The sequence below is a fragment of the Gopherus flavomarginatus genome, chromosome 1, assembly GCF_025201925.1.
Source record: "Gopherus flavomarginatus isolate rGopFla2 chromosome 1, rGopFla2.mat.asm, whole genome shotgun sequence".
Classification (NCBI taxonomy): Eukaryota; Metazoa; Chordata; order Testudines; family Testudinidae; genus Gopherus; species Gopherus flavomarginatus.
This window is the reverse complement of record NC_066617.1, coordinates 309241852-309267161: the sequence shown is the minus strand read 5'-3', so window position 1 is coordinate 309267161 and position 25310 is coordinate 309241852. Positions and strand designations below refer to the sequence as shown.

General features: G+C 38.0%; 1 protein-coding gene across 8 annotated transcripts in view; it reads right to left on the bottom strand.

Moving 5' to 3' along the window:
* Positions 1 to 903: 903 nt before the first annotated feature.
* AKAP11 (A-kinase anchoring protein 11) overlaps positions 904 to 25310 on the bottom strand; it is a 61178-nt gene continuing 36771 nt past the window's right edge. For 3 of the 8 annotated variants that reach the window (XM_050946739.1, XM_050946740.1, XM_050946745.1), the window contains exons 9-12: positions 13870 to 13953; positions 13109 to 13155; positions 8473 to 8633; positions 904 to 1575 (exon numbers count right to left, since the gene is read on the bottom strand). In XM_050946739.1, coding sequence (XP_050802696.1) covers positions 1429 to 1575; positions 8473 to 8633; positions 13109 to 13155; positions 13870 to 13953 — 439 coding nt within the window. In that variant the 3' untranslated portion in view covers positions 904 to 1428. Of the gene's footprint in view, positions 1576 to 8472; positions 8634 to 13108; positions 13156 to 13869; positions 13954 to 25310 lie in introns of those variants that run through there. The other 5 variants (XM_050946753.1, XM_050946763.1, XR_007773514.1 and 2 more) reach the window with 5 other exon arrangements.

Genomic DNA, 25310 nt, shown 5'->3' with positions numbered 1-25310 from the left:
TTTTTTTAAATTTTGCCATGAGGCACCAACTGATTTTTTCAATTAATGAGATGATACATCAACATGAATTTAAACTCGGGTAACAGTACCTGGGCAGACATTAGAAACTGGAAATTTAAACTAGTGTCAGTGGTCTAGGTTGTATATATTAACTTTTTATATATATTCCAATGTTGGCGGGGGTGGTCTTTTTACAGATTACTGTAATGGATAAAAGATGAGCACTCGCATACTTTTTCAAAGCACAATGGCACTGCAAGGAAATTGCTGGTGGGTTCACCAGCCCTATGCATGGACCCTTATCTATAACCAAAGACGAAATTGTGAGAGTTGCTGAGCATATGCAATTTCCATTGTAAGTTCTCAACTTCTCAGGATCTGGTTCTAAATTTGGTGATTTAAACAGCTACAATCCTTTCAAGTCAGCTGGATGTTTAAATTCCTATAGCCACCCAAAATAGATAAGGCCTCATTATTCTCTTGCAGTGACATCACTTTTTACATAGCATCCTGGTATTCGTCAGGGAACACTTTATCCCCTAAAGGGTCCGTAAAACGAAACAAGATGACTATTGGCACTTATGAACCAATAGGCATGTAAAGACACAGACAAACCCTTCAACCACAGGACAAGTAGACAGCATTAGTAACCAAACTCACAGTTCCATTTGTTAAAAGACTTGATTGAATGGCTTCCTTTAAAGCAAGAATTTTAGCAAAAGTTATTGAAGAAAAATGACAATTTGCAAAAAACTTTTCTCTTTATATTTTAAGAAACTTTACTATTTTAAAGTGGTCCTTATTCAGAAGATCAGTTTGTGACACAAAAATCCTTTATCTGTGGAGAATTAGGGATAAGGAACTGTTTTTCTGAAAAGATGGCAAAATTCCAAGAGGAAAATCTCCAAGTACTTGCTATTTTTAATGCATTAGTATGTCATACCAACATATCAAAATGCTTCAAAACATAGAATTTGCAATAAAAATGGTTGTATGTAAAATTGAAACATGTTTCTTCAGCAATTCAAACTTAATAATGCTATTAATATGGTATGCCTCCAATTATAAACTATACCAATACAGTGGGAATCCCTGCATAACCTGTTTTATCACTTGTCAGCTATTGTCCATGGATAAGATCTTTCGTCATACACATTCTATAGTCTGAACACAGCAGTATATACAAATATGCGTGGATGGACACAATACCCTGATATCAATTATGAAGATATGCACTGGATAAACATACCGTATACAGCATCACAAAATACTTACAGAACAGCTATATTTACTTTCACCCCAAAGCCTCTTAAAATGTTGACAGTTAATAGACCATTCATCAGTTAAATTTTAACGCTATACATCTTTGTCCTTCATGTCTCCTTCTAAAGGAGGAATGAAGGGAAGAATATTGGGTCTTTGGATTTTTCAGACATTTTCCAGAAGCCAGCCAAATAAAGGTTTATTCAGAAGTCTATCCCCATCAGACATCTTCTCCATCATTTCACAGTATTTCAGCACTGCTTGCAAGAGATCTCCCACTTTCCAGCCTCTCTCTCTCAGTCTTTTTGAAAGCTAGAGAAACAACAACAAAATATTTAAGCTAGTGAAATAAATAGCGTGAATGACTGACAGTTATGAAAATTCTCCTTGAAACATCAGTTCTTATTAGAAAACCAGCTGTGAAGAGTTAAACATTATTCCACAGCTATAAAAACAAAACTTCCTCAAGGACCAAACTTTTTTTTAAGTTAGTTTCCATAAAAATTTCTTCTCAAGGAAGTGATATTTTCAAGTGATATGGTCCCACAGCAATGTGGTCTGTGGTTCATGGGGGTTGCAAAAAACAGGAAATTCTGAACATAAGATTAATACATTTGCCACCACCCTCAACAGTACACATGTAATACTGTAAAAGAAAAAAGTAAGGATTAATATAAGGATGTGGATTTTCCTTTCACAACATATAGTGTGGTTTGGTTGGTATATATACACTCTGCCCTCAATGGAAACACAGTCTCCAGTTAGGAAATTTCAATGTCTCCAAAGAAAACAAACAAAAGTATAAATTGAACTTCCACTTACAGGCAGAGTAAGTGTAGTTGGAAACTACTTTTCCTTCAGAGGTCTGAACCAGGAATCCTCATATATTAGATATATACTAAGCACTGGGAGACAGTAACAAATTAGCATGTTTTACAAGCCTCAAGTTTTACAACCTTTTATTCTGGTTTCTTCCACCATTGCACTCATTGTTTTTCTTTACATTTAGCTCATCCATGCTTGTCTTCAGTAACTGAAGGCTGCTAGTCCAGCTTGAATCCCCTCTCTAACAAATATTCCACATCAAGAGGAAGTTAAAATACAAAAGAAATAGGTTTATAGCACATCTACCACTCTTGTCTAAATGAGGAGAGTAGACCTGGGCAAATATTAAAAAACTGGCAAATATTAAATTTAATTTTTTGAGGCAGGGAAACTATTAGCAAATGATGTTGAATTTGGAAAACAGTTATGGCCAACCAAAAAAAAAGAAAAAAAGAAAAAAATTCAAAAAAGTCATAACACATTTTTTCACTTTTCACTTTGAAACAGCATTTCATTTAGCTCAGTTAATCCCCCTTCCCCCCACAAATAAACAAACAGCTGAAAACCACACAAAAACAGCCAGGTATGGAAAACAAAACAAAAATTCAGTTTCTGATCAAACAAAATGGTTCATTTGACCCAAACCAAAAAAAACGTCAGTTCTTAATTTTGGTAAGAAAACCAAACTGATTTTTTTTTTCTTTTTCAGACCCCAATAGAAAAACAAATAGGAAAAATCAACCACTTGCTCTAACAGGGAGTGCTCTCTTTAATGCACTAACCTGAGTGAAATTCCTCAAGTAAAATTCCTACAGAATTCAACCAGAAAGAAGCCAACAGCGTTCTAAGAAATTACTGTTTAAATCTGTAGAATTATTTAATTGTATAGGTTTTTTATTACCTGTATATCCTATAGAATCCTACAAGACACAACTCTGATGCACATATACATGCAAAAATTGACTAAACTGTCGAAAAAATATCTGGGCATCAGATTTAAAATAATGCAGAGTGACCACACTAAGTTTTATATTATACAGCATAACTATTTCATGAAGATTCCAGAAGTGAAGCTGCTCATTTGTCATAATCCAAACATAAATTTGGCTGACATTCTTAAACAGGATTATTTTCTAGTGATTAAGTAAAAATATATTGTAAACGCTTTATCAGTTTTTGGAATTCATATCCTGGGAAAGTAAAAATATAATAAAACAAAGACGCAAAGACGGCATCTGGCTCTTCTAAATCTTATTGTTTCAATTCAGGGTTCAAAGGTCAAGCCCTACTTTCTTCATCAGACTATTCTATTTCCTACTGTCATTAGAACAGCTATATATTTCAGTTTACTCAAGCAGAAATGAGGAATTTTTAAATGGGTGGATGGAGGCCAGGACTCCAATAGTTAGGTTCAATTTTGTTCCTTTGAGTCAGCAGTTGTAATTATGTCTCCCTCTATAAATGACTGTCATGTTTATTAGAACTATTTATATTGCTCACTGTCTTTTTTTAAAATTGTACATTTTCCAGAACTCTCTTGAGCTTCCTGTTACTGCATTTGATGACTGATAGCAAGTGTTAAGAATAATGGGTTCTTTGTTGGGTTTACAGAAAAGGGATACGGTAGCTTTATTAAGTGTGCATGATACGGAGATGAGAGTTGTTTTCATTAAGTGAGTTATCATTTGGTTAAAAAAACAAATTTGATTAAATCAAAAATTTGATTTTTTTCCCCCCTTTTTTAAATTAGTTAAGGGCCTGATCTAATGTGTATTAAATTCACTGTGACAAGCCCCAAGACAGTAAGCCCCAAAGGGGAAGGATATAGGTCATATGTTCAGATTTTATGAGATCTTTTAGTAGGAGTTGCTCTGTTCTCTTGGTGTCAAGGATTGTCAATTTCAATTCAGGGGCATCTCACCTGAGGGCTATTTCTGAAGTACTTCTATTTATACATTAGGATTCCAGTTGGGGCTGTGCTGTGTACTTCTGAATAGTAGGTAACTTAAGTACCTAAATAAGGATTTAGAGGCATGAAATTTTAGGCACCTATTTTTGAAAATCAGCTTGTATGCCCACAATCCCCACCCCCAATACTGTATTTAAACAACTACATCATATTCTTTATAAACAGACCTTGTGGGGTTAAAACACTGCCCTGTTTACTTTTAAATCTTATTTATATTATATCATCTTCAGAGCAGGAACTGTCTACTACACTACATACTACTACTCTACCATTACTGTACAGAACCTAGCACAATAGGGCCCTGTTCATAGGCACAAAAGCAGCAAACAGAATAAATACAAAATAAAGACGTGAAATGCACAGAGTTTGGAAGTTTGGTGTTTTTAATTCACTGAAAGAATTGAAATCAAAGGAGTTACTCTTGGTCAGGGGTCAGTAACCTTTCAGAAGTGGTGTGCCGAGTAATACATTTTAATGTTTTTAGAAGGTCTCTTTCTATAAGTCTATAATATATAACTAAACTATTGTTGTATGTAAAGTAAATAAAGTCTTTAAAATGTTTAAGAAGCATCATTTAAAATTAAATTAAAATGCAGAGCCCCCCAGACCAGTGGCCAGGACCCAGGCAGTGTGAGTGCCACTGAAAATCAGCTTGCGTGCCGCCTTCAGCCACGTGCCATAGGTTGCCTACCCCTGCTCTAGGTCCTAGAATTAGGACTAGTATGCTTGGTGTTTACTGGTTAATATATAGGATTGTTTGTTGGGAATGTTAAAAATGTTTTTATGGAGGGTAATCATCATATCTTGAAGAAATGATTTAGCGGGGGATTAGGTCCTGCTTTGAGCAGGGGGTTGGACTAGATGACCTCCTGAGGTCCCTTCCAGCCCTGATAGTCTATGATTCTATGAAATAATGTTAATAAATAATAAATGACAACAACTAGCGTTTATGCAGTGCTACATAAAGTGCTTTGAGAAGCCAGATAAGCAGCATTTTCCAATTTTACAGATGAAGAAATTGTGCATAGGAATCAAGGGGTTTTTTTTGTTTGATTTTTTAAGGAAACCTCGAAATTAAGATTAATGCCCTGATTCTGAAGTGGGGCTCTGGATAAACTGTCCACACAAACTATAACAGGAATGAAGTCCAGATGAATAAGAACAAATGAAATTTTAAGAATCACTTTAGAAAATCTTTCATCCTCCAAACTTTCAATCCTCTGATGACAGTTTTCTGAGTTATCCAGAAATGACACTGATGCTACCTTGCTTCAAACCATAGGAAGATGATAAGTGTTATTGGATCAGACTGACCTGGTCGTCGTTTGTTAGTTAAGTTCAAGCATAAATCTCACATGGTACATGAAAAGGTTATAAATCTGTGAGAGGCACTCTATTTCCCCAGTATATCCTCTGACTCCCCATTGTTATCCCATTTGATTTCACCCAACATGTTACTACAGTATTCTAATTTTTTACCTGTGGTAATTCAAATATTTCAACCTGCTTCAAAATAAGTTACTGGAAAAGCTTAAGCAATATACAATATCTGGTTTCAATAGTCAGTCCATATTCTGATGCTTTCTGGACTGTGTGACCACTACCTCCCATTGTAGCACTCATAATGGCATGCCAGGATTATGTTTACCTGAGCCCTGTCACTTACATCTATTGTCCTATCCCTTTAGGGGTCTGAAGCTCTGCCAAAGAGATTAATGATTACACAATTGGGAAACAACGTGTGGTCTCCTGAGACTATGCTGGAGTGGGGATTGCAAAAATTGTGTTAGTTTGGAGTTTTATTCTAAGTTTAATAAAGCCCAGGTTTGAAAACCATCCGTGATCTGGGAACGTAACACCTGCAAGTTGTATGTTAGTTAATTCAGTGTCATCTTAAAGTTGAGAAGTGGCAATGTCATATGGATAAGCCATATGTACTGTCTTGCCGCTCTCCAGAATGTCTAGGAGTGTATATTCACCTCTTTTCTAGAGCGTTCCTCTAAATACAAGAGGTATCTAAAGATAAATGCACATTCAGCCAACATTTATTCTAACACCAGCTCATCCAGATCCCTTCCTGTGAGAATTCAAGTATTAGTACTCCAAGTCTGACACCTAAGAAAATCAGAGTAGGTAAAGAGATGAGGGTAAAAGAGAGATGTGCTAAGTATGCAGAGGCTTCTACCATTCAGCTGATCTTTCCCTGACTCTCATGTTCACTTGGTACAAGTAGTATTACTATAAATACAGGCATTTATATGGGTTCCATCACCATGCCATGGGTGCTATATAAATGCTTAAAATAACAAGTTATAATAAAAAAAGTATGAAAGGAAGGGAAAGAATGATAGATGAAACGAAACAGATTCCCAAGCAGAAGTATAGGGTCTGATCCAAAACCCATTCAATTCAATGCAAAGACTATCACAGAACTTGAACGGGCTTTGAATCATGCATATGACAATTGAGCAGTGAAACACTATCCTTAAAGCACTGAGGAAACTGACAAACACAACAGGAAAATGAAATGAAATTTGGAAAACATCTCCACAGCTAATGGAGGCAAACAGAATGCAGAAGATAAATCCTCTTGATAAGATCCCTTTTCAAGTTCACAGTAGACATAAAATTCACTCTTACTCCTAATTTTTGATTTTCATTAGAAATACGAGTTTTATGTTGTCATTTAAATTATTTTTATCTACCTTCAAGAAATGGAATACTGAATACACATTTTTCAATATGCCTATTAATTATTCTGCAATCTTCTGGAGTTCTTTAAATCAGTACATGAGTTTTTCCACACAAAGAGTTTAGAAATAAAAACTGGTTGTTCCATCTACCTGCTTTTCCTGGGACAGTACAAAACAACTGCTTTAGCTGCTTGAACTTCATGAAGCACTAATTAGGTTGAAATGTCAACATATCTAGCAATCGAAATGATCCAAAACACAGTAGTCTTATGCTTTCTTAGATATAAATACACTTATCACAAATTATCTTGTCAAGATCTTCATTCTAAGATGAATGGCATTATGTTAAGGGGTAACCTCTCTCTTTACATGTCAACAGCATGAAAAGTAGAACATTTGACAGGACACCATTCTTACCAGTCTCACTACTTGGAAACAAAAGAAGTCCACGCTTTCATTAAATGATTCACTTTTTATAGCACACTAATTTTGTGGTTACATTTCCCAAACTTGCTAAAAGCCACTATTTCCCAAAGGCAGCTGTCTTCTCAAAGGTGACTCAGAAGACTGTAATTTAACATATTTGTACATTTAATACAATATTTAATCATGAATAGGCGTGACTGTCACTGCATAACCATAACAATAAGAGGAACACATTTCTAAATCTATCAGAAGTGGAGGGATTGCCAGGTTAGTCTCTCTTACAATACTTTGGCTCTCCCCAAAGGCACATGCAAAACCCTGGGCTTCTTTTAACCTTCATTCTTCTTGGTTACATAATAAATGCATGGTGTACAAACACACAATCAAAAAACTGTTTAAATAGGAAAATGTGGACAATTTATTTTAAGCCTTTTCTTCAAACTATTTGCTTTATAATAGTCTCCGGAATGAAAATTAACTTCTATTTAAACTTGATTTTAAGTGTAATTTTTTCTTCTGTTGCTAATAAATGTACATTCACAACTGTAATGAGATTTGTACAATCAACATATTAAACTAAGCTATAAACCAGGGGTAGGCAACCTATGGCATGTGTGTCGAAGGCGGCACGCAAGCTGATTTTCAGTGGCACTCACACTGCACGGGTCCTGGCCACTGAAAAGGGGGCTCTGCATTTTAATTTAATTTTAAATGAAGCTTCTTAAATATTTTAAAAACCTTATTTACTTTACATACAACAATAGTTTAGTTCTAGATTATAGACTTATAGAAAGAGACCTTCTAAAAACGGTGAAATGAATTACTGACACGCGAAATCTTAAATTAGAGTGAATAAATGAAGACTTGGCACAGCACTTTGGAAAGGTTGTCGATCCCTTCTGTAAACCAAATAATTGCAATTTAAGTTCACTTGTGCGGATAACATCTTGGCAATGACAAGGGTCAATTTTTTGCTAACTGAAACAAATGCTGCAAAAATAATGCTTGAAAATGCAGTCTATTCAGTTAAAGGGAAGTTCTTATATTTTATCTGCTTTTGATTACATTTAAATGAAATAAGTCATTAAAATATATGGTTAACTGAGCACTTGATACAATTCTGTATATGCTATATTCAGAGACAAACAGGCTCTCACTCTCTCTAAGGATTAAAACAAGTGAGCAATTTTTCTGAATACCTCGTACTTCATTGGCAAATGCAGCAGAAACAGATAATAAATACTATAAAAAATCTAATCACACTTTGCAATCACATGGCAACACCGCAGTACTCACAAGAATGAATTCCTTCGTAGCAGTGTCATGAAAACGAAGCTCAGATACCTCTGTTTCGGAAGCTGCCAGCCACTGCAAGGTTGTTCTCAGCTGGGGGTCCACCATATGTGGTTCCATGTCAACATTCACTATTAGCAATGCCTTTCCTACCTGCCCCACACCTAATATTAAAAATAAAATGCAAATGATCAAATCTGCAAGTCAACCGCAGACTTTTGAGACAGGTGAACTAGATATTTAATGAGAATGTATATATTAAATAAATGATTTTTAACTCTCATTTTAACAAACATATTTCGATCAAGTAGCAGAGATTAGAAAAAACACTGGTCTGAAAGCGTCCTATTCTCCTACACAGGCTGGGATGGGGAAGGGAAAGCATCACTCCTCCATAACCTGTGGCTGAACTAAAGCATACCTGAAGGCAGAAAGAAATCTAATCTTGATTTAAAGAGTCCAAATGATGGAAAATTTACCACATCCCCTGGTAATATGTTTGAATGATTAATTGCTCTCATAGTTAAAAATCTGCATTCTACTTCCAGCCTGACATTTGCTAACTTCAACTTCCAACCACTGCTTGTTGTTAAACCCTCAACTACTAGATTAAATAGCACTTTAGTATAATATAACTTCTCTCTGTACAAATTACACACTGATCAAACTGCCTCTTAGCCTTCCATACAAACACTAAGTTGACCAAGCTCCTTTAACATTTCACTGAGAGACACATTTTTCCAGAACTCAAACCATACTTTCCACTCTTTTCTGAGTCATCTCCAGTTTTTCAAGATCTTTTTTAAAGTATAGGTACCAGAACTAGGTGCACTATTCCAGACATCATCTCACCAATGCTAGACAGAGAGGCAATAGCCACCTCCCTATTCCTGCTTGATGTTCCGCTATTAATATAACTAAGCATTATGTTAGTCCTTTCTGCCACAGCATCACAAAGGCAGCTCATATTTAGTTGGTTATCTGTGATGATCATTGTGCCCTTTTTGGAGCCACGGCTTTCCAAAATGCAGTCCCCCTTCCTCTACGTATGGCTTACATTCTTCCCAGATATATGACTATTTGTATTAAATGCCTGTATTAAAATACACGGTTTATATCAGTTTAGCTTCTATTCCATGAAAGTCTATAATTTATATAATTCTATTGTAGCACACAATTTAATTGAAATTCACACCAATGTGGCAAAGCTCAGCAAGGGAGAAGAGAGATCCTGCAATGAAGAGGACTGCCTGCTCTCTGGGAGGAAAAGAAAGGAGTGTAACTGACAATGGGGGAACCAAGCACTAATAGTAGGTACGCATTTAGCAGGCAATGGAAAAATGATTTGGCTATATGCCTGGAAGCTTGACATGTCATAGGAGGAAAATGCTAATTTCAGAAAATCCCTGATACTCAAATGGATTGAAAGCGATGTGGTAACATGTCTACATATGATGGACTTGCCCAGTGATTACATGCTAATTATTAACTGAGGAAACTGAAGACCTTCACCCAGAAATCCTATAGCTGGAAAGGTACCTCAAATAAAATTAGCTTAGAGAATGTTCGCAGTGTTGATGCGTCTGTGCTGGTCCCAGGATATTAAAGAGACAAAGTGGGTGAGGTCATAGGTGCGGACTCTGTGGGGAAAAATGGTGGGTGCTGAGCACCCACTGGCAGCGCCCCCATTGGAACTTCCTGCTCCCCTCAGTGCCTCCTGCCCACTAGCAAGCCCCACCAATCAGCACCTCCCCCTCCCGCCCTGAGTCTTCCACCTGCTGCAATCAGCTGTTTTGCAGCCTGCAGGAGGCTGGGGGGGGGGGTTGAAGGGGGAGCAAGGAAGGGGTGGGGTGGGAAGAAGTGGGTGGGGGTGGAGCAGGGGTGGGAAGAGGTGAGGTGGGGGCCTTAGGGGAAGGACAGGAGTAGGGGTGGAGTCTGGGGTCAAGCACTCCCCAGCACATTAGAAAGTGGGTGAGCTGATATTTTTTATTGAACCAACTTCTGTTGGCAAGACAGCTTCTGCGCTAACACAGAGTTCTAACCAGAAGAAGAGCTCTGCATAGGCTTGAAAGCTTATCTCTTTCATCAACAGAAGTTGGTCCAACAAAAGATATTACCTCACCCATCCCTTGGTTTAGAGAAGACCGAACTAGTGACTGACATGATACATACTGTGACACTCTCTAAAGTTCTTCAGGGCAGGGGTTATCCTACCTGTGTGTTTGCTCAGCATGCACAAAGGGTCACAATCCTGACTGTGGTCTTTGGGTGATACTGGAACGCAAGCAATAAAATGATAATAAATAACAATTCTCTCCATTGAATGATGAGTGGATACCTTGGTAAAATGGAAATAGCTGCACTAGAAAAATGGACCATAAAATTTCATAATAAAAGAGTAATATATTAAACTCTAGAAAACATTTTGGAATTATGTAAAAAGTTAAAGATCAAGAAGTGTTTTACTTATAAGCCACTTGGTGATACTACAATTTAAGGCTCTTTCAATCAAGTAGGAAACACAAGGAAATCTAACAATTTATTATTGAAGGCCCTGAAGTATACCTACAGAGCAGAATACAATTTGACTACATTACACAAAAGGTATTAGCTTTTAAAAAGATAACTGTGTAGATAAAAGATGGGAGAAGCAGGATTAATTTAGTCAATCATCTCCTTCAGATTCTTGCAGATGTTTAATAGCTAGCCAAATTTTCTTTACTTTTCCTGAACATTTACTAATTTATTTTTTCAAAAGACCGTGGTTGTATTCCACATCAGAAAGTATGTTTCCCCACATCAAGTCACTCTGAAGTTGGACAGCAAAATTCACTCCCTAGTGGAAAGAGTTAACTAGAGATTTATTCTTTCACACTTGGGAGGCCTTGTCAGTAAGCAAACTCCTTGTGGTCCCATCTAAAACATCTTCCCAATACATGGGAGTATCAGCTGGCACAGCAATGTCATAACCAGCTCTAACACAAGCCTCTACACTTCATCTGGCCCCGGCTCACAGACCTATAGATTTTAAGGCCAGAAGAGACTAACATGATCATCTAGTCTAATCTCCTATACATCACAGATTCTTACCCACCTACTGCTGTAACAGAACCATATCCTCTGGTTGAGTTACTGAAGTTCTCAAAATGATTTAAAGACTTTATGTTACAGAGAATCTACCATTTACTCTAGCTTAAATCAGCAAAAGATCTGTGCCTCAGGCTGCAGAGGAAGGCAGGATCTCTGCCAATCTGACCCAAAATTCTTTCCCAACCCTAACATGGTGATCAGCTGGACCCTGAGCATGTCGGCAACACCAACCAGCCAGACACCTGGGAAAGAATTCTATGTAGTAACTCAGAGCCCTCTCCATTTAGTGTCCTGTTTTGGCTGTTGCAGATATTTGTTACTAGCAGTCACAGATGGGCCACACGCCACTGTAGGCAAGCTCATCATAACACCCTCTCCATAAACTCACCAAGCTCAATTTTGAAACTTGCGTTTTTTGGTCCCACTGCTCCCTTTGGGAAGGCTGTTTCCGAACTTCACTCCTCTGATGATTAGAACCCTTTGTCTAATTTCAAGCCTAAACTTGTTGATGGCAGCTTATATCCATTTGTTCTTGTGTCAACACTGGTGCTTAACTTAAATACTGCCTCTCCCTCCCTCATACTTATCCCTCTGATGTATCTATACTGCAGTCATATCTCCCCTCAGCCTTCGTTTGGTTAGGCTAAACAAGCCAAGCTCCGGGAGTCTCCTCTCAAAGTATGTTTTCCATTCCTCTAATCATCCTAGCAGCCCTTCTCAGGGACAGGAAAGGAGCATGCCCAGAGCACGGTGTATTTTAGCTATCCTCTGCTGGTGTAAAATCCTTTGGCGGCTCACATCTACACTGGAGCCAGTGCAGAGTTACCCTCAGAAGTAACGAGCTGTAACAAATTCCCTGACAGATCCTATTCTGTGCTTCAGTAAAAGGAAACAGCACATCAGAGAATCTGGGCCAATGTGCACTCAATACAGTCCTTGCAGAAATGCTAAAACCACCTGTATTTAATATCTGCCACAGAATGATGACAGACATGAATTTACACTTCCAATGAGCTAGACAGAGTGAATAAAGGTACATATTATCTGAACAGCACTGTAACCTATATTTTCCATATACCATAGTTTAAAGGGCATTAGAAAGTGTTTATAGGTGTATCTACACTGCATCTGGAAGAGAGCCTCCCAGTCCGGGTCCACAAACTCACACTAGCAGGGCTTTGCTAGCATGCTAAAAATAGCTCTGTAGACATGGTTTGATGTTGCAACTCAGGCTGTCATTCAGGCTCTCAAGCCCACCAAGATCCAGCCTGAGTAGCAACACCAAAGCAACATCTACACAGCTATTTTAGGATGCTAATCCCCGCTATTTCAAGTTTGTGGAGCCACGCTGGGACGCTCCCTCCAAGATGCAGGGTAGACATACCCTAAATGGTTCTAGATTAACAATATCTCTTTACACTTACTTGATGTGTGCTATCTAAATGCCTTTGTATTACAGGCTTGTCATATTTCTGTGTGTGTACTACCAAAATAACCCATGTAAATTATAAAAGTCAGTTACAGCAACCTATACTGAAATCATCATTACCTTCTACAGCATTCTTGGGGTCTTCATCTTTATCTTCTGTTCCATCACTGGATTTTAAAAATAAAATATCAAAGAATAAACAGATACCCAATACATTCATGATGGGTGGAGCCAATCCTAAGAATCAGTGATGAGTGTTAAAGAGAAAAGGAATATGACCATGAAAAAGCATCTTTGCTTCTTACACCATTTCATGTTGCAATTGGGTTTGTTAACAAGCTCCCAAGGTTTAAAAAAGACTAATAAAGAAATCCTACCTTAATATGAAAAAAAATTCTAAGGAATTTTAAAAAGGAAAAAAAAGCATGTTTCTACTTTTGAGTAAGCAGGAAAGTTTATTTTAGCTTAATTACAAAAAACAAAATAGTTCACTGCATTCTTTCAGCTTATATTGTTCATAAAGACTCCATTATAAAACAATTCAAAAAGTTTTCATAAGCTGAAGCAAAAGAAAAAACAAAACAGAAATCCTGTAGGAAGCAAGCTCTCTTGTCTGCATGACAAAGCAAATGAACGATTTATAGACTAGCAAAGCAGAACATGCACAAAAGGTATTTTTCATTTTGCAATTAGATATTTGCATTTTAGCACAGCAGAATTTATCCATTCAGTATGAATTCATTGTCATGATTAAGTGAAAACAGCACGCTGATAATGTATCAGATTAACACATTAATTGTATCCCCCTCATCTTCGAAAGTGATGATTTCATGCATTAATTATGAGGAACCTATCTGTTTAAATTTTTGGACTCGACCAACCTGTCTGATGTTGGAAAGGATAAATTCTCCTCATACATATCTCCTTCTAAACCAAGACTGCTCCAGCTACTGCTGTTACCATTACTGCCAGGGGAAGAAGAGAACAGAGCTGAACTAGAAAAGAACAATAGCTCAAACTAGAACCTTTATTTTCCTCAAAGCTGCTTTGTCAAGATATTTGATGTAAGTAGGTTTGCTGGAACAGAGTATAAGCATGATCATCAGGGCTGTTCAGAATAGTAAATTGCACAATCATGAAATCTGGTGAGTGCCATAAACAGGTGACAAGATTAATTTGTACTCACACATTTTTTTTTTTTTAATTAGGGTTGGAAGGGACCTCAGAAGATCATCTAGTCCAACCCCCTGCTCAAAGCAGGACCAATCCCCCAAAGGCCCCCTCAAGGGCTGAACTCACAACCCTGGGTTTAGCTGGCCAATGCTCAAACCACTGAGCTATCTCTCCCCCCAAGTCACATTTTCCAAGTCACTGTTTACAGTAAGTCTGTCCTTGGGCTCAAATCTACAGATATTTATTTGTGCCAATAGTCTCATTGATTTCAACAGGACTACTCACAGGAGCACAGGTCACAACGTAAGAATATGCATATAAAATATTAGAGAAGAGCTTGTAAAAGTATACACTGTGAAGAAGGTTTCACAATAAAAATATTTCTGTAATTCTCACTCCAAAACCCCAGCAGTGATCTACAACAGGTCTGATTAGCAGGAAAAGTTTAGAATTGAAAAATGATTAATATGCAGATAATATTTTACTTCATCAGAACTACAAAATTATTTACAGGTGACTTTTTAAAAATTGCTCTTTATTGTTTAGAACACTTCTAAAACATGACTTCTTATTTTGCTATAAGGTTTTATTTCACTAGCAGTTGGAGAGCCATTCCACAGACAGATTAAATTTATTTTTATGTTTCTACACAGGACAGGGCTAACCTGGGTAAAACATGACCTAGAACAAAGAGGTGAATGCTAATTTAACTTGAATGCTTGGAACCTTCCAATATATTTTTTAAAAATGTTGCAGACCTCTGATTCAGCCAATTTGATGCATTTAACTAAGAACATGCTGTGTTTTAGTATGTCTGTTCACTATTCCAATAAAGAAAAACAAAAGCAGCGATTTCTAGAGTCTCCAAAGAAAGCAATTAAGTTCTAAAATTGCAGCAAACCAACTAAAATGGCACAGTTTAAAAAAAAAATATCTCAAATTCACAGAAGCATTGGACATGCAATTACTACAATAACATGGATAATTACAATACTACAAAAACAAATTATTATACAGGCGGTTGTGAAAATATTTCTCAGGCAACAGTATGCTATACACTATGTGAACATTTTCATTTTTATATAAACAAAAAAAATGAAGTTTTTAGTTCTGAATTACAAATATAGCATTCTATAGCACAAACATTAAATACAGTTTATTCAGATGACTGCTTTACACAGACAGATAGCACCTTTCATCTAGAAATTCTGAAGTGTAACTAAAAAACAAGCACAGAAACTAACAGAGATCAGTAAAAATTGACTAGGGTCTTAGACTGTAAAAGAGAAAAAAAAAGTATGATGGTTGGAATCTAATAGAATGATCTTGTACATAATACTGCTCTGATTATGGAGCAGCTTTATATATTTTCAACAAGCCACACTATGTCTGAATTACTCAAACTAGCTACTAAACCCCATGGCTAGACTGTATAGTAGTGAAGTATCTGTTTTCATAAGAAAGGCCATACTGGGTCACACCAGAGCTCCATCCAGCCCAGTACCCTGTCTTCCGACTGTGGCCAATGCCAGGTGCCCCAGAGGGAGTGAACTTAACAGGCAATGATCAAGTGATCTCTCTCCTGCCATCTATTTCCATCCTCTGACAAACAGAGGCTACAGACACCATTCCTTACCCATCTTGACTAACAGCCATTAATGGACTTAACCTCCATAATTTTATCTAGTTCTCTTTTAAACCCTGTTATAGTCCTTGTCATGGTATGACCCCCACTCTGAACCTTAGCGTCCAAAAGATGGGGTACCAGCATGAATTCCTCTAAGCTTATTTACCAGGTTAGATCTGATAGGCTGCCACCAACCAGGACTTGCAGTGCCTGGTACACTGTGGTCCCCCCCCAAAACCTTCCCAGGGGACCCCAAGACCCAGACCCCCTGGATCTCACAACAAAGGGAAATAAACCATCCCCCCCCTCTTTTCTTCCTCCCAGATACTCCCCTTCCTGGGTTACACTGGGAGATCCTGTGATTCACCTCCTTGAATCCTAAAACAGAGAGGAATGTCACCTTCCCCCCTCCTCTTTTCCCCTCACCAAGAGGCAATACAGATTCAAGCTCCGTAAATCTAAAACAAAGAGGAAATTCACCTTTCCCCCGCCTCCTCTCTCCCGGAGAGAGAGACAGTGACTAGCACAGAGAGAAATCAGGTTTTTCCTCCTCTCCTTTCTCCCATCAATTCCCCTGGTGAGTACAGATCCCCTCCGCTCAGGTCTCACACAAGATAACCAAAAAATCAAGCAGGTTCTTAAAAGAAAAAGCTTTTAATTAAAGAAAGAAAAAAAAAGTAAAAATCAAGTTGGGAAATGTTACAGGGTCTGTTAGCTTCACTTAGACCAGGGGGATCTTCCCTCCCAGCCTAAGTATATAAGTACAAGAAACAGAGATAAAATCTTTCCAGCAAAATACACATTTGCAAATAGAGAAAACAATCAAAAGACTAAAACCACCTTTCTAATTTTGTACTTACTAAATGTGAACAGAAGATTAAAGAGCCTGTATGTACGTCTGGTCACTCTCAGAACCCCGAGAGAACAACAGACAACACAACACAACACAACACAAAGACTTCCCTCCACCGAGATTTGAAAGTATTTTGTCTCCTGATTGGTCCTCTGGTCAGGTGTTCCAGGTTCACTGTTTGTTAACTCTTTACAGGTAAAAGAGACATTAACCCTTAACTATCTGTTTATGACAGTCCTAGCCTTCACAACCTCCTCAGGCAAGGAGTTCCGCAGGTTGACTGTGCGCTGTGCGAAGAACTTCCTTTTATTTGTTTTAAACCTGCTGCCTATTGATTTCATTTGGTGGCCCCTAGTTCTTATATTATGGGAACAAGTAAATAACTGTTCCTTATTCACTTTCTCCACACCACTCATCATATCCCCCCTCAGTCTTCTCTTTTCCAAGCTGAAAAGTCCTAGCCTCTTTAATCTCTCCTCATATGGAGAGTTCCCATTCCAAACCCTTAATCATTTTAGTTGCCCTTCTCTGCCAGTACATCTTTTTTGAGACGAGGAGACCACATATGTACGCAGTATTCAAGATGTGAGCTTTCCATGGATTTATATAAGGGCAATAAGATATTCTCTGTCTTATTCTCTATCCCTTTTTTAATGATTCCTAACATTCTGTTCACTTTTTTGACTGCCGCTGCACACTGCGTGGACGTCTTCAGAGAACTATCCACGATGACTCCAAGATCTCTTTCCTGATCAGAAAGTCACAAGAAACCCTGTATGCCAATAATAGTATAACCCACTGATAAGAGATGTTTCTTCCTAAAAGTATCAATTAGTGGCTGTTTTGTGCTCTGAAGATTTTCATCCTTTATAAAGCAATGCAATTGTAAATAAATGCCAATAGAAAACTTGTAAAGTGAATTTTGTGCTGTTGCTAGATGCTAGATTAAGATCCCTGGAGAATGAAGTCACCTATCCACAGAACATGCAGTGAACAGAAAGGAACATTATAAAGTTCCCTCACACTGCCCTCACCCATGACTAATAGAGAAACCAGTGGAATAAGTAAAACTTGTTGGTCTGTCAAGTAAGTATATTTTGTATTATGCACATGTATCCACCAGACATTGAACTAAAAGCTACCAACTACCTTTACAAAGGCTATTGCATTATAATTATTCCAGGTCATGTTCACCACAGTAACTTGGAGATATAAGGCTTTGTAACCAATTACTACTCTTTCAAGACATCCTGTCTCCTAAAGCGGGATGCCCTTTCCTGCAACTTCAAAGGATCTGCATTAATCCAATCTCTCTTCAAACCAAAAGCAGAACAAACCTCTCTATATTCCATCCCAATAAGTATATATACTGTCAGAAGATTGTTTAAGAGTCACTACATAGAATGTACTCTTCCCATAGAAAATATTTAATAAGAGGAAAGCAAGACACTCTGGACAGGACTGCAACAGTTTGAGGTGCAGATGCTTTACTCTGGGGAATTCATCCTGTGCATCAGTACCTAAACCAATACAAATTATGAGTCTAGCTTCTATAGCTATGAAGATAACTAAATATAGGCTTGGCAGGATTCAATGTAAACGTCAACTTCAGCTGAAACACTGAAATTGACAAAAAATTACCATTGGTAACAGTTAGAGTGAGTGCAGCCTCCCCAGTGTACCTGGTGCTGCAGGAACTGAGAGTCATCAGCAAGGAATGCAGCATTGCTGCCAGGCAGCAACCGTTCAGCAGCAGCTCGTTGTCCTCCTTGCAGACCTGGCCAAGGAGTCTCTGCTGTGCCGGACTAGGACACAGCCTCCTCTGCACCTTGTACCCCAGTGACTTGGGCCCCTCAACTGTACAGGGAGCCCCTTGCTGCTCTGCTGTCAGTGATAGGCATGCCCAGAAGCTCCGCTACCAGCACTACCCGAACCCTAACCCTAACACCACCCAGCATAATTTCCCCCACTGCGAATACTAATGGTCAAAATTGGAAAAAAAAAATTTTAAATTGATATTACTTATTGAAATTGCAAACAAAAAAAAAGTGAGTTCTGCCAAGGCTAACTAAATGTACCCTGTGTGTTTATGCTGTCTACTCAGTTCTGTAGACAGCCTAACATCTATCAATTTCTTCCATATAGAAGATTACGTGTGAACGTCTACTTTCAATTCAGTTTCAGAACTGAGTCAATGTTCGTGAAAGAATTGAAATCTAATCAGAAGTCACTAAGCAAAACTTGTGAACCACACTCCCGATTGGATAAAAATTTTTGGCACTGGAAGACAATTTAGAAACATCAAAAGGAAAATACATGTTAAGTAAGGTAGTAGAGAGACAGCAAAGCACAGCCATAAATTTTTGAATGTGCTGGAACACAGGTCTATTGCTTCTTTAGAAGATCTATGATAAAAGTTATGTACTGGGGTCTTTTCAAATTTGGATGAATATTAGTGATACTGATAACAGTTCACAGTGCTACTGAACCGTACTGTATCAGCACTATGGATAGGAATCAGTTCTACAAGTATCTACAATGCCAAAGATGGTGTCAGCAAGACTACCACACACACAATCTTTGATGATGTGTGACTTACTGTTACAGAAAGTAGCTATAGAAGAAAACAAAGCTGTTTAGCACTAGGTCTGAATGTCCTGAAGTGATGTGGTCTATAAAGGACCAATACAGAGGTTTTTAACAGGTAGCTTCAACGATAAAACAGAAAAAGGAGTGAACTACAGTGTCTGTAAAGTAGATCTCCCTAGCCATACACCTGTTAATCCTTTCAGTGGAAGAGTGAAGAATTCAGAACTCTGAAAGAGAGAGGGCTACAGGATGCTGCTGCCACAAAAGTGCTTTAATTTCAGGGTACTTTGAATAGAGAATGTGTGAAAATAAAGTCTAAATAAAAGTGGGCCCAACCAGTTCATCTTACCATTTTGGGGGGAAAAGAAGGGGGAGAGAGATGTATATTTAGATAAATAAATTTGGAGCAAAGGAAAGTCACTTACCACTTCTGTTTATGAGATATTTGGGGATGATGAGACATGACTTAGATAATTAATGGAGGAGGGCTGTCTGTCTATAAAACATTTCACAGGGGAGATTAGAAACAAGACAGAGGAAATCGAATCCAATGAAACCTGTTTAGTAAAACTTCACAAAAAACTATTGCAGCAAAGACTATTTAGAATGATTAAAGCACTCTCTGCTGTTCAATGTAATCTTTCCGTTTCAACATAAAGAAAACAGATATTTGATGTTGCAAAACTAATATGTAAATTAGTGCCTCAGGCTAATCAATTCAGCTCCTTAATCAAAACAATATAATATAATAGCATAGCTACAAAAACACCAGTGTGGTGTATATTTTGTCGTCATATGGACCAATGAAAAAACACTTACCTACCCATTCTATTCTTCGAGATGTGCTGCTCATGTCCATACCATTCTAGGTGCGTGCGCGCCCACGTCCACAGTCAGAGATTTTTGCCTCAGCGGTATCCTTAGGGACGGTTATAACATCCCCTGGAGTCCCATGCTCATGAGTCAGTATATCAGGCACTGCCAGCCCCATGCCCTCTCAGTTCCTTCTTACCTGTAACTCCGACGGAGGGGCAGGAGGGCGGGTAATGGAATGGACATGAACAACACATCTCCAAGAACAACAGTTACGAAAAGGTATGTAACCATTGTGACCAAATGTTCTGCTCTTCAAAAATAAACTTTAACCTATTCTACACTATGAAAAACAGTCACAATTATTTTGAGTAGTTCAATAAATATTAATACTGTCCATCGCCCTCCATGATAACTGAAAAGTGACGGCAGGAAACAATCACCTATAAGCAAACTTTAGGAGCATATGAATTAGATGCTACTAGAAAACAAAATACTTTAAAATGTTGCTTTTACTCTTTATTTCCAACTTCCTGAATATTTGTTTCTTTGTATTTTGACTTCACACACAAGAGTCCAAATTCTGCTTTTAGTTCCACTCAGGCAGTCTCATTGAATTACATGGTGTTGCATAACTAACACGTAGGGCAGACTTTGTTACTGAATTAACACATTGATCCAGCAGCATAATGTAAAGCAAATGCAAGAAAATACTTCAAAAGTTTAAGTGAGAAGTTTCACTTTAGTACATAAAAATGGCGATAATATTTTCATAGTGGAAAGTGTATTAGTTCTAGATCATTTGAACCAATTTCTAAAATAAATTTAACTCTATTCTTCAGTATGTTTAAAGCATAAGTTGCAAGTTCCAGAACCTATCTGTACCTACGACAGTAAGGAGCATAGCACTGAAGTCATTTTGTATGATTGACAAGTCAATCTCCCCATTCTTTAATCTACTGCTTGCAAAAGTTAGAACGGCAAATCTCAACACAATCTTCAACAATGGGGGAAAAGTATAATTTTTTAGCCTGTTCTATTTCCTCTTCACTACAAATAAGATTCACAGTCAGCAACGCACCCAGCATGCATGCCCCAACTGAAAAACAGAGGAAACTTTTCAAAATATTAATTATGAGGAACTAAATCTGTAAGTGAACAAAATTACCAAATCCTCCCTGAAAACTGAATTAACATAAGAATGGCCATACTGGGTCAGATCAAAGGTCCCTCTAGCCCAGTATCCTGTCTTCTGACAGTGGCTAATGACAGGTGCCCCAGAAGGAATGAACAGAACAGGTAATCATCAAGTGATCCAACCCTGTCACCCATTCCCAGCTTCTGGCAAACAGAGGTTAGGGATACCATCCCTCCCCATCTTGGCTAATAGCCATTGATGGACCTATCCTCCATGAATTTATCTAGTTCTTTTTTTGAACTCTGTTATAGTCTTGGCTTTCACAACATCCTCTGGCAAGGAGTTCCACCAGTTGTGCACTGTGTGAAGAAATATTTCCTTTTGTTTGTTTTAAGTCCACTGCCTATTAATTTCATGTAGGGACCCCTAGTTCTTCTGTTATGAGAAGGAGTAAATAACACTTCCTTATCTACTTTCTCCACACCAGTCATGATTTTATAGTCCTAGGCCCCCCTTAATTGTCTCTCTTCTAAAATGAAAAGTCCCAATCTTATTAATCTCTCCTCATACAGCAGCTGTTCCATCCCCTAATCACTTTTGTTGCCCTTTTCTGGACCTTTTCCAATTCCAGTATATATATATATATATATATATATATATATATATATATATATATATATATATATATATATTTGAGATAGGTTGACCACATCTGCACACAGTATTCAAGATATGGGCGTACCATGGATTTATATAGAAGCAATATGATACTTACTGTCTTACTATCTATCCCTTTCTTAATGATTCCCAGTATTTTGTTCGCTTTTTTGACTGCTGCTGCACACTGAGTGGATGGTTTCAGAGAACTATCCAGAGTGATTCCAAGATCTCTTTCTTGAGTGGTAACAGTTAATTTAGACCCCATCATTTTATATGTATAGTTGGGATTATGTTTTCCAATGTGCATTACTTTGCATTTATCAACTTTGAATTTCATCTGCCATTTTGTTACCCAGTCACCCAGTTTTGAGAGATCCTTTTGTAGCTCTTCACAGTCTGCTTGGGACATAACTATCTTGAGGAGTTCTGCATCATCTGCAAATTTTGCAACCTCACTGTTTACCCCCTTTTCCAGATCATTTATGAATGTGTTAAATAGGACTGGGTCCAGTACAGACCCCTGAGGGATACCACTAATTATCTCTCTCCATTCTGAAAACCGACCATGTATTCCTACCTTTTGTTTCCTATCTTTTAACCAGTTAACAATCCATGAGAGAACCTTCCCTCTTATCCCATGACTGCTTACTTTGCTTAAGAGCCTTTGGTGAGGGACCTTGTCAAAGGCTTTCTGAAAATCCAAATATACTATATCCACTGGATACTCCTTGTCCACAAGCTTGTTGACCCTCTCAAAGAATTCTAGTAGATTGGTGAGGCACGATTTCCCTTTACAAAAACCATGTTGACTATTCCCCAACAAATTATGTTCATCTATGTGTCTGACAATTTTGTTCTTTACTACAGTTTCAACCAGTTTGCCCAGCACTGAAGTCAGGCTTATCGGTCTATAATTGCCGGGGTCACCTCTGGAGCCCTTTTTAAAAATTGGTGTCACATTAGCTACCCTCCAGTCATCTGGTACAGAAGATGATTTAAATGATAGGTTACAGACTACAGTTAGTAGTCCTGCAATTTCACATCTGACTTCCTTCAGAACTCTTGGGTGAATACTATCTGGTCCTGGTGACTTATTACTCTTTAGTTTATCAATTTGTTCCCAAACCTCCTCTAATGACACCTCAATCTGGGACAGTTCCTCAGATTTGTCACCTAAAAAGAATGGCTCAGGTTTGGGAATCTCCCTCACATCCTCAACCGTGAAGATCAATGCAAAGAATTCATTTAGTTTCTCTGCAATGGCCTTATTGTCCTTGAGTGCTCCTTTAGCATCTCAATAGTCCAGTGGCCCCACTGGTTGTTTAGCAGGCTTCCTGCTTTCGCTGTACTTAAAAAAAAATGCTTGCTGTTACTTTTTGAGTCTTTGGCCAGTTGTTCTTCAAATTCTTTTTTGGCCTTTCTAATTATATTTTTACACTTCATTTGCCAGAGTTTATGCTCCTTTCTATTTTCCTCACTAGGATTTAATTTCCACTTTTTAAAGGATGCCTTTTTGCCTCTCACTGCTTCTTTTACTTTGTTGTTTAGTCATGGCGACTCTTTTTTAGTTCTCCTACTATGTTTTTTAATTTAGGGTATACATTTAAGTTGAGCCTCTATTATGGTGTCTTTAAAAAGTTTCTATGCAGCTTGCAGGGATTTCATTTCTGGCGCTGTACCTTTTAATTTCTGTTTAACTAACCTCCTCATTTTTGTGTAGTTCCCCTTTCTGAAATTAAATACTGCAGCATGGGTTGGCAACCTCTGGCACGTGGCTCACCGGGGTAAGCACCCTGACGGGACGGGCCAGTTTGTTTACCTGCTGCATCAGCAGGTTTGGCCGATCGCGGCTCCCACTGGCTGCGGTTCGCAATCCCAGGCCAGTGGGAGACGCTATCAGCCGAACCTGCCGACGCGGCAGGTAAACAAACTGGCCCAGCTCGTCAGGGTGCTTACCCTGGAGAGCCACGTGCCAGATGTTGTCAACCCCTGTACTACAGTGTTGGGCCGCTGTGGCGTTTTCCCCATCACAGGGATGTTAAATTTAATTATATTATGGTCACTATTACCAAGCAGTCCAGCTATATTCACCTCTTGAACCTGATCCTGTGCTCCACTTAGGACTAAATCAAGAATCACCTCTCCTCTTGTAGATTCCAGGACTAGATGTTCCAAGAAACAGTCATTTAATGTGTCAAGTAACTTCATCTCTGCACCTATGCACCCAGTTTATACGGGGATAGTTGAAATTCCACATTATTATTGAGTTATTTATTTTAATAGCCTCTCTCATCTCCCTAAGCATTTCACAGTCACTATCACCATCCTGGTCAGGTGATTGATAATATATCCCTACTGCCATATTCTTATTATTCAAGCATGGAATTACTTTCCATAGAGATTCTATGGTACAACTTGGTTCATTTAAGATTTTTACTTCATTTGATTCTATGCTTTCTTTCACATAAGTGCTACTCCTCCACCAGCACAACCTGTTCTGTCCTTCTGATATAATTTGTAACCTGGTATTACTGTGGCCCATTGACTAACCTCGTTCCACCAAGTTTCTGTGATTAATTATGAATTTGCTGCTCTAATGTATTATAGAGGTTGAACCTCTCTAGTTCAGCACCCTAGGGCCCTGACCGGTGTCGAACCAGAGAATTTGCCGAACCATGGGAGGTCAATGCAGAGTGCCAGCGGGTCTCCACAGGCGTGGGAAGTAGTAAATTATTATCTGTTTTCAGAAGTTCATAACTTTCTGGAAAATATTTCTTTCCAGCTGAAATTTTACATGCATAGGTTAAGCCCCAACCTACAGATGGAGTTCTAAGGAAAGTTTGGGAGGTCAGGGGGGAGGAGGAGTTCCTCTGCTTATGCGTTATGAAAGCTGAAAAAAATCTCATACTTTCCCCCAAATTTAAGAAACCTCACATATACTTTTGCTCTTACAACTAAAAAAAAACAAATACAAAACCAAAAAAAATCCAGATAAAACTATAATCTGAAATGTTCATGTTAACTAGTCCTCAATAAGGATGAAGCCCTTATGTTATTTGAAAAAAACATTAAGTCAATTATATACATGTACAGTGGAAATTTTTGCTAATGTTGGAGTTACTATACTAACTGAAGCTCTACCTTAACATACTAATTAATATCTTTGCCAATAAAATGGATTCTCTGCTGAAATCTTAATTCTCCTGTGGAGCAAATGAGCTCTGCAGGAGGGAGCCCCTATTCTGAAGAGTTTATAAATCAGTGTAAGGGTCAGTTACCGTATTCATGTTATCCATGCCATGTTACATATACACTGCATTTAGCAGTCATGTTGCTGTTAAAATTAGTATATTAATATACAGTCATTAAATATATACAGTATTCAGATTTTACTCATGACATGTCAACATTATAAAAATTGTAACTTGATTTCTTGCCATGAGTGTTTAAAATTCATACCCTAACTATT